Source organism: Parasteatoda tepidariorum, chromosome 8, assembly GCF_982258835.1.
Source record: "Parasteatoda tepidariorum strain Cologne lab strain chromosome 8, Ptep-v5.0, whole genome shotgun sequence".
Lineage (NCBI taxonomy): Eukaryota > Metazoa > Arthropoda > Arachnida > Araneae > Theridiidae > Parasteatoda > Parasteatoda tepidariorum.
In genome coordinates, this window is record NC_141762.1 from 11,930,700 (window position 1) to 11,949,500 (window position 18,801).

The window sequence follows — 18,801 nt, forward strand, 5'->3', positions numbered from 1 at the left end:
CACGTACGCAATTAACATAATCAAAATTCAAAGTTCAAAAATTGTTAATGCACTTTATATTAAATGCGAAATTCAAATCCGGATTAGCTAAATAACTTCAAACTATGACGTTATGTTTAATTGAATATGATAAGGAAACTGGCTCGTCTCTGTCAATGTCATTCAAAGTTTGCAATGAGATTAAAAAAATGGAAAAGTTTATGATTGAATGTTTATTACAGAGTTATCAACTTCTCAAAAGTCAAAAAGTTACGGAAGAAAAACGAATGATCTTGAATAACTTTTTGTTTCATTACCAGATTTAATACTTTAAGAAGAATTACATTTTGAAATACCACTTATAAAAATGAAATACATTCTGAATATAACGATTTTCTCATTTACGCCAGGAAAACAGTTATTTTGTTTTCATTCTTAATACGATTTTTAATTAAATTTTTAAATAAATTAACCCTCTGTAGTTGACCAGCGGTCGAAAAGACAGTTTTTTTCATACTTAACTATTTTATTACAAAAATGAAGTTAAATTCAACTACTTTTTTTAAAAATGAGTGAATTCAAACTGCTTACGAAATGCAGTCAACTTTAACCCCTTGGGGACGGGTGATTCACAAAAGCATTCGTACAAAATCAGAATCAGGATGCAAATAAATAAAAAAAGGTAACTTAAATGTAGGAATTGCTAATTTGACAGACTTACTTTGCTTTCACTTTAATTATTGTTAGTTTAATCATATATATAATCAATGTTAGTTAAAAGTATAACTAATTACTTTTTTTTGAACTAAAGTAATGGTGAATTAAATAAATCAAACAATTATAACCCAGCCCTCAAATAAACTGCTATGGAATTACTTTGATTACCAGTTTTATCTTTTTACACTGATTGATTCGGTGTTATGCTGGCACGTATTCGTGACAGTCGGCGCGAAAGGGTTAAAGGTAGTAAACTTCAGTAATTTTTTTTTTTTTTTTAAATTCTGTGACTACAAGTAGCGTTCGCAGTGTAGTCAATTTTAAAGGTGCTTAACTTCAACTACTTTTTTTTAAAATGTAACTACAAACTACTTTCGTAATGTAGTGTATACTTTTCTGAGACTCACTTTGTTGAAGAACTTAATTTACACCCATGTTCAAAATAGTTTTGAATAAAAATCGGCTTATTTAGAAAGAGAGAATTGCTAAGAAATATTAAATCTTTTTCACAAGAGCCATCACTTTGTTAATCTAAACCATTTCTTGTTCTTTTTACCCTTAATATCTCGACAGCGAAAACAGAATTTCAGAAATACTGGTAAATAAATTGCTTAAAATTTACAATTTCGTTAAGTATATAATGTTTTTGTAATTCCTCCAAGAAATAGCGTGCGTTGAAAATTACAAAGAACATAGGTTTACTTCAACTGAATTGACCTCAAGTGCTTTTATTACAGTTTCATTAAGTTCATACATTTGCATTTGAAGGTATGGCCAAAATGATATACCAGCCATTATTCGCAATGTCTAGTTTATGTGTTAGTCATTATACTGTCTGAATTAATGATATAAACTTACTGCTTTGAAGTATCAGGCGTAATTCTTATTAACGCTCGGCCACCAGGGAATTCTCGATGAATCCGTTGACAGACCCACGAAGATGCGTACTAATCAGATACGAAACATTAGTGGCGTTTGAACCCTGTTTCTTTACTATGCTTACGATAAAAGTATTTGTCAGAAATCTCTACAAGTTATTGTAGTTTTGCATTACACTACTTCTTATGAAAAGTATCACACTACACTACAAACTACGAAAACCCGTTGCAACTACAGTAGTTTCACTACTTTTATATATGTCCCGCAGTGGACTGATCGTTAAGACACGGTTCCCAGCAGATCACCGAACTCAAGCATCACTAACTGCGGTCAGTGTGCGATTGGGTGACCTCTTGGATCAGTCTTCGTAGGGACCGAGGGTGTGCTGTATTGATCCTCGTTAAAACTGTTCTACAGCAAAGTGCTCGACTTCGCGTGTAGGCTATCGGGCTACCGAAGAGGGCGTGCCCCCCCCCCCCTGCAGAGGATCAAAATTGTGATGGAATGTCTTCGGATCGTCCTCGGGGATGCTTCCCAGACCGTCGCCAATAGCCCATTGTGCAGCTAGCCCTAAACACTGTAATTGACTGTATTGATAACTTTATCCTAAACATGAACAAATTAAATTAGAAAAAAAAATAAAACCTTGAAACTTTTTTTAAAAAATGTAAAAAGTCAGATTAAACATTCATTAACATATTCACAGCTCACGAAATCGTGACTGATTCATTTTATGGTACTGCACATCATCTTTCCACAAGTATTTTTAGTTCTAAATTTATTTTATCCATGTATTTTTGCCAACACTTGGTGAATAATTTTCACAAAACTCTAAATCTTTTTAACGTTAAAAGTGTTTTTTTAATATTAAACAAGAGAATTTATTTATTAAAGAAGTTTTTAGAAACTTTTATTTCGGTCATTCTCACTAAAAAGGTATAAATTGACTAAAAAAATTTCTTAAATTAAAGTAATTAAAAAAGTGATAAAAATTACATAAATGCCTTTATTTATTTTTGTTATATGACCTTATAATAATGGTCAAGTTTTCTATTTTATTTTTTACAAGATTTAAAATATTTTAAATTCTGCCTTGTCCACGGAGGAGATGTAATAGTCAACGGAGGAGACATTTTATGTTATAAAATGTCAATGAAGACTAATTCATTAATTATTGGGTACAACTGATATGAGTTTAACATTAATAAGTAAATAATAAAATATTTCATTATTAGAGATAGAGCTACTTCCGATTAATCATGCTGCTATGAAAGGAAACATCCATTTTTAACCTAGGTGTGCAATTTCTTAAGTAACTCTTACTGAATATTAATAAATTAAAATGTAAAGACTATTGAAATAAAAATTCAGACTCCACTTGAAAGTTGAGTGTTGAGAGTACTTTTTTGTGACCATTTTATGCAAGTTAAACATACTGTCATCCAAATAACGTTTTTGTTTTTTTTTCTTTTCTTCTTGTTATTGTTTCTTTTTTCCCTGGGCGCAAACGGCTTGATCTATCAATTTCTAGAAATTTAAGTACATTTAATCACGATTTTTCTGTTAAATCTTTTTCTGATACAAATTTTAAAGTTTCTTGCTCTTTTTTTTTTTTTTTTTTTTAACTTTCTTCAAACAATATAGGGTTTTCTTTTAATTTCTGTCTAGCTTGTCTCATACTAAGTTTTTTCTGTTCCCTTCTCTTTTGCATTTGAACATTTGATTGCTTTCTTTTCTTAAATTTTGGTTTTGCAATTTTTTTCCTAAAATTTGAAGAGAAAGAAAATGTTAAACATCACAGAAATAATTTAGAAAAATTGCCAATATTTACTTCTCCGATAAGAAAAAGTTAAACTTAATTGATTTTCTTTAAAAATAGAAACAAATTAACACATTTGTTCCATTTTAAAAAATATCAATTAAAAGAAAATAGTTTTTCAATTATTAAAATTGTATTATGATTATTTAACACATTGTCTCTTACATTGACTGTGTCTTCTCCTCCGTGGACTTGTTATGTCCACGGAGGGGACGTCCACGGAGGAGACAAAAACTAGTTCTTGAATTTTTCTGATTTTTAATTTTAAAGTTACAAAAATGGGGCAGTTCTTTTTGTTAAATATACTATTTTTGCAATCTAAAATTCATCCATCAAAAATAAAATAATTTTCTCTTACCTTCTTTATGATGTCCACGGAGTATACGGTGAGAACTTTGCCAAACCCCAGTTGAACACAACAATCCAAAACTGACACCAAAGAGAACAAAAACAACTGATATTTAACATTAGAAAATGGAATGATTACCCCTCCCAGCAGCTGTCTTATAGGGATTTCGCATATGCTGCCCTTTATTGCTTATTTACAGAACTATATTAATTGTCCATGAAGGGAGACATCATTTTTGATGGACAAAGTTTACTAGTCATTTATTTTATGAAAATAATTTTTTTTTTAAAATATTAAATAAAAAGTAACTATAAACATTTAACTAGGTAAAACTACAAAAATCATTAAAATAACATTTAAATTGTTTAACAGGCATTAAAAATTATTTTGTGCCACAGACGTAGGGACGTCCATGGAGGGGATTTTGAAGTCATGTTTATTAAAAAATAAGAATGAAATATTAATTACATTTAGCAGAAATGCATATGAATTTTTAGTTAAGAACTTCACGAAAAATGATAAAGAAAAATATTAAGAAATCTGCTGTATTTCCTAATATTTATTACTCAGGGACTTAAAAAATCACCTTTTTGTGAGAATGACCCATTTAATGAAAACTCACACACACATAAGCAAAAACGATCATATACAAACTGAAATTAGCATGCCTCTTTCAACCACTATTCTGACTAAATAACATTTATGTATATTTCATAAATGATAATAAAAATAGTAACTCTACTTACCGAAAGGAACTGAGATTAAAAATACGATTATTGAGATTAACATGTTTTTCTCCCAGTCACGTCAAACTCACTACTGCTGCTCACCAAAATAATTATGAAAGGCATATTGTAAATACAAACTTGTCTCTCTTTCTAGAAGTTATATAAGTTGAAATCAGAGATAGGGAAAAAATGATGTAAGTCTTGTTGTCTTCGTTTAAAATCATGATCAGAGCATTTTTTTTTAAAAAATTCTCAAATTCACAGTCATCTAAAAAACGGCAAGGATTCGTCCACAAACGATGATGGGGTATATATATATATATATATATATATATATATATATATATATATATATATATATATATATATATATATATATATATATATATATATATATATATATATATATATATATATATTTATATATATATATATATATATATATATATATATATATATATATACATATATATATATATATATGTGTGTGTGTGTGTGTGTGTGTGTGTGTGTGTGTGTGTGTGTGTGTGTGTGTGTGTGTGTGTGTGTGTGTGTGTGTGTGTGTGTGTGTGTGTGTGTGTGTGTGTGTGCGTGTGACATTTTGTGAAAAACAGGTTGAAGTTGAAGGGGTAATTTCACATATTTTGTTTATAGGTACGACATTTAAAATTAGCACACTAAATATTTTTGCATTAGCGTTTATATTTTTTTTCTTGAAAAAAAGTACTCATTTAATGATTGTTACTGTCATCTCAAAAATTCCATTAAAACCCATATTCAAAGTTTAAAAATATAATTGGTAATATAATATTATATATATATATATATATATATATATATATATATATATATATATATATATATATATATATATATATATATATATATATATATATATATATATATATATATATATATATGTACATAACATTATATACATAATATATAAATGGGTCAATCTCACAAAATGGTGATTTTTTTAAGTCCCTTAGTAATAAATATTAGGACATACAGCAGATTTCTTAATATTTTTCTTCATCATTTTTCGTAAAGTTCTAATTAACAAATCATATGCATTTCTGCTGAATGTATTTAATATTTCATTCTTATTTTTTAATAAACATAACTTCAAAATTCTCTCCGTGGACGTCCCTGCGTCTGTGATACAAAATATTTTTTAATGGCTGTTAAACAATTTAAATGTTATTTTAATGATTTTTGTAGTTTTAACTAGTTAAATGTTTATAGTAACTTTTTATTTAATATTTTTTTTAAAAAATTTATTGTCATAAAATGAATGACTAATAAACTTTGTCCATCAAAAATGAAATCTCCCTCCATGGACAATTAATAAAGTTCGGTAAATACGCAATAAAGGGCAGCATATGCGAAATCCCTGCAAGACAGCTGCTGTGAAAGGTAACCATTCTATTTTCTAATGTCAACTATCAGTTGTTTTTGTTCTCTTTGGTGTCAGTTTTGGATTGTTGTGTTCAAACGGGGTTTGGCAAAGTTCTCACGGTATACTCCGAGGACATCATAAAGAAGGTAAGAGAAAATTATTTTATTTTTGATAGATGAATTTTACATTTCAAAAATAGCATATTTAATAAAAAGAACTGCGCCATTTTTGTAACTTTAAAATCAAAAATCAGTAAAATTCAAGAACTAGTTTTTGTCTCCTCCGTGGACATAACAAGTCCACGGAGAAGAAGACACAGTCAGTAGAAGATACAATGTGTTAGATAGCCATAATACAATTTTAATAATTAAAAAAACTATTTTTTAAAATGGAACGAATGTGTTAATTTGTTTGTATTTTTAAAGAAAATCAATTAAGTTTAACTTTTTCTTATCGGAATATTTTCGTACAATCGTAAATAGTGGCAATTTTTCTGAATAATTTCTGTGATGTTTAACATTTATTTTCTCTTCATATTTTAGGAAAAAAATGGCAAAACCAAAATGTAAAAAAGAAAGCAATCAAATGTTCAAATGCAAAAGAGAAAGGAACAGAAAAAACTTAGTATGAGACAAGCTAGACAGAAATTAAAAGAAAACCCTATATTGTTTGAAGTAAGTAAAAATAAGAATAAAAGAGCAAGAAACTTTAAAATCTGTATCAGAAAAATATTTAACAGAAAAATTGTGATTAATTGTACTTAAATTTCTAGAAATTGATAGAGCAAGCCGCTTGTGCCCAGGAAAAAAAGAAATAATAACATGAAGAAAAGAGAAAGAACAAAAACGTTATTTGGATGACAGTATGTTTAACTTGCATAAAATGTTCATAAAAGAGTACCCTCAACTTTCATGTGGAGTCTGAATTTTTATTTCAACAGTCTTTACATTTCAATTTATTAATATTCAGTAAGAGTTACTTAAAAAATTGTACACCTAGGTTAAAAATGGATGTTCCCTTTCATAGCAGCATGATTAATCGGAAGTAGCTCTATCTCTAATAATGAAATATTTTATTATTTACTTATTAATGTTAAACTCATATCAGTTGTACCCAATAATTAATGAATTAGTCTTCATTGACATTTTATATTTTATAACATAAAATGTCTCCTCCGTGGACAAGGCAGAATTTAAAATATTTTAAATCTGGTAAAAAATAAAATAGAAAACTTGACCATTATTATAAGGACGTATAACATAAATAAATAAAGGCATTTATGTAATTTTTATCACTTTTTTAATTACTTTAATTTTAGAAAAAATTTTGATCTATTCATACCTTTTCAGTGAGAATGACCCATTTATAAATATATATATAATACATATATATATATATATATATATATATATATATATATATATATATATATATATATATATATATATATATATATATATATATATTTATATATATATATATATATATATATATATATATATATATATATATATATATATATATATATATATATATATATATATATATATATATATATATATATATATATATATATATATATATATATATATATATATATATATATATATATATATATATATATATATATATATATATATATATATATATATATATATATATATATATATATATTTTCAATAATATCAATCCCGGTAGGCTGACCACCAACAGTGCCCATAGTAGTTAATGAGCTGCAATGGCTCAAGAGACAGAGCATGCATATATTATATACATACATATAATTATATAATATAATATTTGTAATAAAATATAATAACTCGTGTTTTGTCTCTGTATTGCTAATATTGATTCGTTTAATGTAAGAGAGTAGGGTATATTAAAGTGTGACAAAAGGGAGGAAAAGGTCACAATTATTATTTTTTTCAAATTGTGATATCGTTTATGGACATCCCCTAATAGAACTATTTGAATTCATTCAAATGCATTTAGTTTTATAAAAAAAGTCGATGCAATTTCTCTGTGATATGCATTAAAGTTTTGATAAATATTAAGAAATGAAAAACAAAAATAAAAATTCTACACTCAAAGAAAACAGTGATTAAAGATACTATTATCGAAGTCAGCACTGTGTGTTCCAACTAACATCAAACTCACAAATGCTACTCTCAAATTACTAATTTTAGACAAATTGTAACTACAGACTTGTCTCTCTTGAAGTTATGCAAGTTACAGTCAGTGAAATAAAAAAAAGAAAGAAATACATTCATTAAACTGCAACTTCAATAAATAAATAAATAAGTGCGAAATAGCTAATTATGCTTAAAAAATTCATATGTTCATATATATTCATTAAAAAATTCATTATTTGAATAACATGGTGGGACATAACAATTTAAAAAAACTAAAGGAAAAACATTAATTGAAAAATCCTTTTCAGTTTTCACTGAGATAAATTGAAAATTTGAAGTACAGTAAGAATATAAAATAATAATTCTACAAACCAAATGGAATAGAGATTAAAGATACAATTATGGAAATCAGCATGTTTGTTCCTCTGTCAAATCAAGTTCACCACTGCTGCTCTTCAAAATTATTATAAAAATCAAATTGCAATTACAAGCTTGTATCTCTTGAAGTTGTGTAATTAACATTCAAAGATAGGGAAAATGGTGTAAGTTACATTATACTACGATTTTCTTTTTTTTTTAAAAAAAAATCTGGTCTTCGAGTTGTTTTATTTATCTTTTTTTAAGAAAAAAAATAGAAAATTATTCTCCTTCAAAAAATTGGAATAGGTCATAACAATTTTAAAGCGCTTAATTTAATCAATAAAAAAAATATTGCCACATTTTGTTAAAATGTATGCCATTATGTATTTGTGCCATGTCATTGTACTTATGCCATTTTCATTCATATTGATTTGTTTCATTTTTTTTTTCAAGCTTATCATGTCTTATAACACTTTTGTTCGTAAGGAAAGGCCATCCATATCATGATAAAATTTGATAAGAACTATTTCTTTTTTAAGGCTGTTCAATTCATGTTTCTAATGATAAGAAGCGTGATTACATTTAGAGTATTTGAAGTTCTGAAATCGCAATTACGTTCAATTGTAATAATTTCTTAACTGTTCACTCATCATTACTTATTTATTTAGCTATTCGCTTATCATTACTTACTTATTTAACTGTCCACTTATCATTATTACAGTGACAAATACATGATGAATAAAATATTAACTAATTACATAATGTTGCGATTAATTGAAATGGCTTTATTTTGTGAAACAAGCATTTCATTAATTACCTTTAAAAATATACAAATAGGAAATAACAGTCGACATGTTTCCAGCGCTTCGAAAATACTCGCTCATATTTAAGATTTGCCAGACGTGAATGAAAAGGAACAAAAGTGATTTGAAATAAAAAAACATAAAATACCAAAAAAAGGAAAAATAAAATGGATAAACAAAACTAGAAAAACCACATTAGCCGAAAGAGAGAGAAAAAAAAATGAAAAACAGAACAAGAAAAACCACATTAGCCGAAAGAGAGAGAAAAAAAAATGAAAAACGGAACAAGAAAAACCACAGACGGGTAGAAGCACAAATCAGGGTAAAATGCATCTCCACGCGCCATGGAGAGGTAGTAAGAAACTAATGTCGTTAACGAAAGAGTGGCATTCATATGAATAAGACAAGAGTCCACGATATAAAGATGAGCAGATATGACAGGGGTGAAAATAATTTTGACCGAGTCGAAATTGAATTTATGCCCAAGATTCCACCCATGTGCAGTAAATGATGATTTTTCGTTCATAACGCACACATCTCTCTTGCTAATAAAGACTAAATTTTAAAGCGATTCTAGCTTGTCCGATGTGGAGGTCGCACTGATAAGGAATATAGTAAATATCCATTTTTTTTTCATTTCAAATCACTTTTGTTTCTTCGCATTCACGTTTTGCAAATCTTGAAAATGGGCTCCTGTTTTTGAAGCGCTTGAAATATGTCGACTGTTATTTCCTATTTATGTATTTTGAAAGTTCGTAATCAGGCAATATCTTACCGCTTCAGTTTCTTGGAATTATTTGTTTAAAACCTTTCATGCGTTTTCTATTAATGGATATTCGATTCTAGCTTGTCCGATGTGGAGGTCGCACTGATAAGGAATATAGTAAATATCCAATTTTTTTTCATTTCAAATCACTTTTGTTTCTTCGCATTCACGTTTTGCAAATCTTGAAAATGGGCTCCTGTTTTTGAAGCGCTTGAAATATGTCGACTGTTATTTCCTATTTAGGTATTTTGAAAGTTCGTAATCAGGCAATATCTTACCGCTTCAGTTTCTTGGAATTATTTGTTTAAAACCTTTCATGCGTTTTCTATTAATGGTTGACCGAATGTTAACAATAACAAGCTTTCTAGAACCGGAAGAAGTTTAGAAAACTTCCGGTTCATTCCTCCGCTTAGGCTATGCTTACGAAACGATGTTTACGCTTAATGAGTGGTAGCTAAGAATTTTCAAGAGTACAGAAAAATGGTTAAATTTATCTTTCATTTGCGAATTATGAAATTTTTCCCCTGGTATTTTTTGAAACTACATATATTTCCTTCAAATTTAATATTTATTGTGTGTGTGATAGCTTGAAACATCTAGATATATCTCTCTTTTGAGACACTTTAAAAAATTTCCAGACCATGAGAACCCTGTGAGAGGAACTTCCTAGTCAATTAAAATGATACTAAAATACTTTTGACAGTAATGTAAAGTGTTGATAAATAGTAATAACAACTAAACAAAGCTATATTGTGCGCAAACTGAGCTTAAATAGCCGCTACCTACAATTATAATTTATAAGGAAAAAATAAATAAATATTAATTAAATTTTGTTTCAATGAAAAATTGTTCGATTGTTCTAATATTTTGTATCATTGAGTTCTAATTGTAACCACTTTAAAGAAATTATCTTTAACTAGTTTTTACGATAGCCTTTGCATAAAAATAATAATCATAACATAATTTTGTTCAATTATATATAAACTGTCAAAATTTTTTAAGGCTTTTGAACTTTTAAATTAAAAAATAGCTAGTGGAGGTTTTGGAGTTCTTGAAAATTAATAGCATTAAGAAAACTCCGAAGAAATTAAGAGATTAAGAAATTATTTGAGAAGCAAATTGCCCCCTTCTCCTCTCCGATGCTACGCCTATGGACATCATGCATGCATTTGCTATGGAGATATAGTACACCGGTATAATTGTACAATCCATAACTTTTAATCAAAAAGAAACTTAAAGTTAAAATTTAAATTACCAGTAAAAATAATAAAGATAATAAATGATATAAGATTTAAGGCTGTGTTTTAATACATTTTGACCGAGTCTGGCATCAGGGCCTCGTATACAAGCTCATAAATTTCAATATCCCCAAAGATCTAATACTACTAATTAATAATTATCTGACAAACAGAACTTTTCATATTAAGATCAATACAGCATTTTCTTCCGCTAGAAACATTAAAGCAGGAGTTCCGCAAGGTTCAATTCTCGGCCCTGTGCTCTACCTAATTTATTCGGCAGACTTTCCAAATTTTAATAATATGAGAAACATCACCTCAGCCTTCTACGCAGATGATACAGCACTTATGAGCAGATCAATAAATCCCAAGAAGTCTGTTACTAATCTCAGTAATATCATACCTCATATCGAAGCCTGGTGCACAAAATGGAAGGTAGCCATCAACACCACTAAATCTTCACTACTAATTATTAGGAAATCAAGTAAAAAGAAAGTCATTTATCCAAATATTACTCTTTTCAATGATGAAATACCACTAGTTCGAAAGGCCACCTACCTAGGCGTCACTCTTACTAGTTCTTTAAACTGGAATACCCATATTAAAAATATTATTAGCAAAGCGCAAGGAGCCTATAGATCTCTGAAACCAATATTAAACTATAATTCAAAACTATCTCTCAAAACAAAACGAACCCTATACCTCCAATGTATTCGACCGATCATCAGCTACGCAGCCCCTGCATGGAGCACAACCACTGTCAGTCAAAAAAAGAAACTGGAGATCACTCAAAATAAATTCCTCAGATATATCACAGGAGCCCCCAGATCCATGAGAATGAAAGATTTAAGACGAGAGTTAAAAATCAACAAAATAGATGAGCACATAGCTGAACTATGTGCAAGTTTCTTCAGAGATGCACTCTCTTGTCATACGTGCAATTACTTCAAAAATTTTGATTTTGAGCTCATCAAAGACAACATAAAATATAGCCCGGCAACCGCCTTTTTCCTATCCGACGGAGTTTTGTCCCGTAAATTTTGTAAATAGCTGTAAATACTTGTAAATAATTTTGCGCATTTATTATGTATTTCACCTTTTCCCTGGGGCTATGTGGCTACTGTGCACCTGTGAAGCTCGGGGTAATACCTCGAAGGGAGGCGAGGCAGTCTGCCACAAAACCTCTTCTCTCTCTCTCAAACTTGTTTGTTCAATCTCACTACTTCATTTTAATTTTCTCTCAGTAAAAGATACTGAACCCTAACTTTCACCTCTCAGTTGCGCTTCGGCGATTTATTATTTATTTCCACTCAGATGAATTAGTTGGAGCCCCTAGCGGGGCTGATGCTAAGATAACCAACACATATGAGTATGAGTATGAGTTTTAATACATAAGCGTTTTAATACAATGAATCCTTTTAATGTTCCTGAATGAACCAAACCAGGTTTTTTGTTTTCCTCCGGCATCACCCCATAGTACTATGACAATTTTATTAATTCATTCATGAAGCCCTCAGGCGAACCACAGCGACTTCTCTCCGATAACATTAGGGGGTTTGTATAAAACAATTGTAAGTGAGTCTTACTAATCTTTAATTTGTTAAGTATTTACTGAATTATCGCATATTTAATTGTATTAAACACTCACATTTTGTTGATCGTTTAATATAAGTTGAAGAGTGGTATTTTCAATAGACATGGGGGGAAAAAACATCTCCTGCTCTTTATGATGTAATTTACCGTCACAATTTCCGGAGATAAGTTCTATCTGCTTTTTATATTTTATTATGAGAGGCGATAATTTGAAACAGTTAATGTTATTTTTAATAAAATAAATATTTTCTGAGCGCTAATCTTCTGCAGGGATTATTTCCATATTGTGATTGACTACAAAATTTAGCGAGATTCCTGCAAGTGTTTGCCAGGAGTTTTTTGATGGGGTGTCAGAAGTGGGGGCAGATTTCATGACGTTCTAGTAGGATTAATTCGATAACAAAAAAGCGAGTTTTTTTCCCATTATTTTAAAAAAGGAAACTATAGAACTAATATTAATATAAAGAAAAATATTTTTCGTATTAACATGTATGTAACAAGTTCGAAGGTGATTTCAATTTTCTTTAAGAAGTAAACAATAATTGATACTTCAAAATTGAGCACTCGTAATGTGAAATTTAAGAAGAAGAAAAAATATTTTAATGAATAAATTAACAAAAAAATTTTTTATTTCCTTTCAAGATGCGAATTATTGTTTGGCAAAATACATTTTAAGACTAAACATTTATTCCATCTCAAAAAACTCGCACAGTTTATTGAAACATAAAATTTATTGAAATTAAGTACTAAAAAATAAGCAATTATTTTTAAAAAAAAAATTGCATTTTATTCAGAAATTAAGATTTCACCCATGATTCGTCTACCTATGATGATATTTTACCTCATCATTATATGACCATGTGAGTTGAAAGCTGAACACGTAGCGACCAGCCTAATTGGTCTCTGAGATTTAAGCCTCGGTTACTTCAGCGTGATGCATGCTCTGTCCCTTGAGCCATTGCAGCTCATTAGCTACTATGGGCACTGTTGGTGGTCAGCCTACCGGGATTTATATTATTGATAATAAATAAATATATATATATATTTATATATATATATATATATATATATATATATATATATATATATATATATATATATATATATATATATATATATATATATATATATATATATATATATATATATATATATACAGCAACGTTTTTAAACTTTCTACAATGTCTTGTAAGCTAAGACAAGAAGCATGTGAGGTCGTTTAATCTTTTACCACTTACTGTGACAAGAATTCTTAACAGTTTGCTGAAGTTATGATCTTCATTTAAAATTCCATTTTTAATATACTAACGATGCTGAACCATGAATAAATTATTTTTGTTCAAGAGCATTATTCACATCTAGTTTAAAATGTTAAAATAAAATTAGTTAATATTTTCTAGCATTTATAATACTAATAGTGTTTTCAAATTAATTCCAAATAGTTTCCTACTTACCACTTCAACTTCTTAAGTTATATGATTTTGTATTTTTTAACCTCACACAATTCATTATGTTACACATAAGTTAAAACTACTACTATCTGTAATATTTTTACAGCTATGTTTGTTAAAATCAAAATGTTGATTTCGTCTAATTAAAATTATCTACATTAGGTTGCTAAACATTGACAAGCTCGCAGAGGGTGCTTTGTGATGACTGCCATTAATATATATGTTTTTACTATGCTGATCAGCTCATAGATGAATAAGCATTTAAATGAATCTACAGTTAACTGTTAAAGTTAATAAATAATCAGAGATTAAAGAATCAGTCTATAAATTATTTTGTAAATCAATAAATGAGTAAATGGTAGATTTTGAGTTATATTTATCATATCCATCTTATTTTCTCTCATTTATTGATTTAATAACTCATTCATTCTCTCTTTCAAAGATTAATTAATAAATTAATCATTCATTTGTCATTGCCTTCTGATTAATTTGTTCAATTGATCCGCAGAATCATAAAGTTGTTGATTTGATGAGTCTCTTAATTATAGGTGTACTGATTTTCATTGGAAAAAGTTTGGCTAATCAGTCGGATCTTCCTTTGTATCATTCACCAGAATGGTTTTTTATATTTTATTTTATATCCGTCATGGAAAAGCCTACCCAATTTTCGGGTTTATTACTTCTAATGTTCAATTCCGTAATATTGTAATTTTGAACCAAATCCAGAAGACAAGGGAACTTCTGAATCAAGTATAGAGGGAAATTTGCATCAACCAGCGTATCAACCAGCCATCGCCGGCATTCGAACCCGGTTCCCCTCATCGCTCTACCCCCTGAGCCGTCGCGGCTCCCCCCATGTTGATTATGTCATTTTTCTAGAGGAGTAATTTATTATTTTCATAAAAATTATAATACTGCTTTTATTATATTGAAGTGCTCTCACGGGCCGCACATGAAAAGTTAGCTGTCCTCAAATTGTATCCCCCCAATCCCCCCTATCATTGTCTATTATTTCTGGATGGTCGGCTTTGCTGTCTTTCACTATTGAGTGAATTAGCTGTTCTTTACTGCTCATGAGCTATGAAATTTATTTATTTCCTTAAAAAAATATTTCACATGTTTGCATGCTTTAAATATCAGTATATAGAAAGCTTAATTCATAATCACATGAATCCTGAACGAAAATTAGATTTTCTAATTAAGTTTTTACCTTCAAATCACCTTATGTTAAATTCTTATAAAAGTGTTTAACTTTCAAACCTCATTGATACAGATGATGAACTATATAGTTTAAAATTAATAATTATAATAAAAATCAAAAGATGATCGTAAGATATTACGTTCGATTTCATTAATTTTAGTTATTCTAATGAGTGTATGTTTTAATGGATTCAGTCAAAATATTTCTAATGTTCAGAAAAAATGTTCTGGTAATATAAATTCCATTTAATTCTAATGTTTAATTAAAATTGCAGCAGCACTACATAAATCCATCTAGATAGGGGAGACAAGCTAGCAATTCATAAAATGTTGGTCAGTCAAAATAAAGTAATTGCTTCTTCACTTCGCTAATTCTTCGAAAAGAAATTTTCCCTTTTAAATTTAGCAACTCAATCTCGCTCTCCCTTGTTGCATTTGCTTCTTGGTTACAAAGGGAAAACTTTGTATATGCTTCCGATTTCCTTAAAAATTAAAATCATGCAGTCATCAAAAACACAATGAGGAAAAGCTTATATAATTATATGATTTCTTTATTGCATTTGTTTCTTGGTTGCAAAGGAAAAATTTAGAATATGTTTCCAATTCCTTTAAAAGTTAACACTATGCAGTCATCGAAAACACTTCAGAAAAACCCACTTAAATTTTTTATTTCCGCATTACTTTTGTTTCTTGGTTACAAAGGGAAGATTTAGTATACGCTTCCAATTTTTAGAAAAATGAACACTATGCAGTCATCAGACACAATGAAGAAAATTTCATATAATTATATGATTTCCTTATTGCCTTTTTTCTTGGTTACAAGGGAAAATTTAGAATAGGTTTCCAATTCCTTTAAAAGTTAACACTATGCAGTCATCAAAAACACTTCAGAAAAACTCACTTAATATTCTTATTTCCGTATTACTTTTGTTTCTTGGTTACAAAGGGAAGATTTAGTATACGCTTCCAATGTTTAGAAAAATTAACACTATGCACTCATCAAAAACATACCAGAAAAACTCAAGTAATTACATGATTTCCTTATCGCATTTGTTTCTTGGTCACAAAGGGAAAATTTCGTATATGCTTCGAATTTCCTTTGGAACTAACACTATGTAGTCATCAAAAACACATCAAGAAAAGCTATTTATCCCCTAAGCCATCGCGGCTCAAAGGGAAGTTAACAGTATGCGATCAAAAGCACATCAGGAAAAACTGATGTAATTATTTGATTTTCTCGCAATTGTTTCTTGATTACAAACGGAAAATTTAGCATATTCGATTTTTTTTCAAGTCTTAAAAATTAACAATATGCAATCATCAAAAACACATCTGGAAAAACGCATTTAATTATGTTATTTCCTTGCTCTTGTTTCTTGGTTACAAAAGAAAAAATGGAATATACTTCGATCTCATTCAAATCTTAAAAGTTAACACTATGCAGTCATCAAAAAACACATCTGGAAAAACTCATTTAACTATTTGATTTCTTTCCATTTCTTTTTTGACAACAAAAAGCAAAATTAGACACAAAAGTCAGTTGTCTTAAACAGTAATAATATGCATAGATATACTTCTATTTCTGTCAAATCTTAACACTATTCAGTCATGGAACGAAAAGTATGTCTATAAACAGAAACGATAATATACATAAATATTTTATTAAAATATGAATAAGATCGTCATCTGTGTACGTTTGTGTATAAATAGTTCATAATTGATATTTAAATAAGTGTATTTTCATACGAAATGTTTGAACATAAAGTTATTTATTTAATAAAAATGCGTATTTTTGTCAGTAAGCAATCTATATTTTTTATAAGTGAGTTCTACAGCCATTCTTTTTGATAAATAAATTTTTATTTTTTATACAAAAAACATTTCAATATACTTCATCGATTTCATCTAAGTAAACAGACGTGCAAGAATATCAGTTCTAGTTTCTTCAATTTGTAAGCTCTTTGAAAGTAATGATAGATATCTTTATTGATGAGCATTTTTTAGCTCCTTAATCTTTGTCTTCGTCTTGTGGCTTCGGTAATCTTTGAAGCACACCCTTTTTTCCATCAAGCAAAACATAATCACCTGAAAGGTTAAAAAAAAAAAGGAATACGCTATACATTTGTTACTTTCTAAAAAAAATACTAAATTCGAATTCAACTGCTGCATCTGGTTTGGAAAAAAAATACAAGGGTGGGAATTTTAATAGTAGTACATGGTAACTATAACTGTAGCAGCACTGGTACATGGTAACTGTAACTGCAGCAACACTGGTATATGGTATATACACCATGTCACCAAAATGAAAAATGTTACTTATATCACACGTTAATTACATACCTTCCTAACCTCAGATCACACGAACTTTAACATCCAACATCAAGCGCACTGGCGCAGCAAACAGAGCCTTGAGCTTCCTGGAGCTCTTATGTATATTGACACGATGTTTTCGAAACAAGAACAATTAAATTGGATAAAAATTGAATGTGCGAAGGACTGTACAACCACGTCAATGCCATCAAGATCTTATAAAGGCGAAAGATTAACCTGATTGATGTGGATAAACTAGGACATTAATTCTAGAAGTTTGCGAAGAATCTGTATTGCCTCACAGAACAGTAAAAAGGAAGTTCATAAAATTCTTCAACGAGGTGTAGTTCCTTCAACAGGAGTTGGTTCTTGGCTCCGCCCTCACCACGTGGTATCCGACGATACTATTTCGCTGTTTTTGGTAGAAATATGTGAATAATTCTGAACAAGGTGGCTATTTGGTGATCGTAAGACAAAAATATTTATTTCGCAATCTTTATGTGCATTTTTTTAACATTAAAATTTTCCTAAGTTTGATAATTCTCTCTTATGAGTGAATAGTTTGTCCTTTTCGAGACATTTTGCTGGAAAAAACAGCAGTTTTTAAATTTGAAACTGTTTGCGTTTGGGGCGCATTAAGGGTTGTCTCATTTTCAAGAGCGGAGATGTTTCTCCTCCTTCTCTTGCGCTGAAATGACTTTTGCGTCCGAGGAGGTGGAGCCAAATGCCAACTCCTGGTGAACCAACTGCATGCCAAAATGTGGCAGATATGCCATAGCCAGGTTGTCCAGAGTCATTGACGAAGAAATGTATCGTTGTTGGTGCCGTACAATCATGTACGCAACATCGCACGCAAGTTTATTTGACTTTGGATCGATTTTTGACATAAGAAATTGCTACGTAGCATTCGCTTTCGAGATGTTCCGGTGAACCTCCAGATCGCCTTACTCGTAGTATAACAGGAAAAGTGTCTATACAGTTAATCTACGATTTATGCATTGCTGACAATGCCCAATTCTGGTAATGCATTGAACGATAGTAAAACTTGGTAACATTGTCTTCGATTATAGCAGAA

At 29.4% G+C, this 18,801-nt stretch overlaps 2 protein-coding genes across 3 annotated transcripts in view; both read right to left on the reverse strand.

Moving 5' to 3' along the window:
- Positions 1 to 8,803, reverse strand: part of LOC107439954 (uncharacterized) — a 91,249-nt gene extending 82,446 nt beyond the window's left edge. Inside the window, exon 1 of one of the 2 annotated variants that reach the window (XM_087149840.1) lies at positions 8,378 to 8,803. In XM_087149840.1, the coding sequence (XP_087005966.1) occupies positions 8,378 to 8,420 (43 nt within the window). In that variant the 5' untranslated portion in view covers positions 8,421 to 8,803. Of the gene's footprint in view, positions 1 to 4,489; positions 4,622 to 8,377 lie in introns of those variants that run through there. The other variant, XM_087149841.1, reaches the window with a different exon arrangement.
- Positions 8,804 to 17,257: 8,454 nt separating this feature from the next.
- The window catches only part of LOC107437224 (uncharacterized), a 78,685-nt gene continuing 77,141 nt past the window's right edge, over positions 17,258 to 18,801 (reverse strand). The window contains exon 40 of the mRNA XM_087149839.1: positions 17,258 to 17,501. Coding sequence (XP_087005965.1) covers positions 17,425 to 17,501 — 77 coding nt within the window. The 3' untranslated portion in view covers positions 17,258 to 17,424. The remainder of the gene's footprint in view (positions 17,502 to 18,801) is intronic.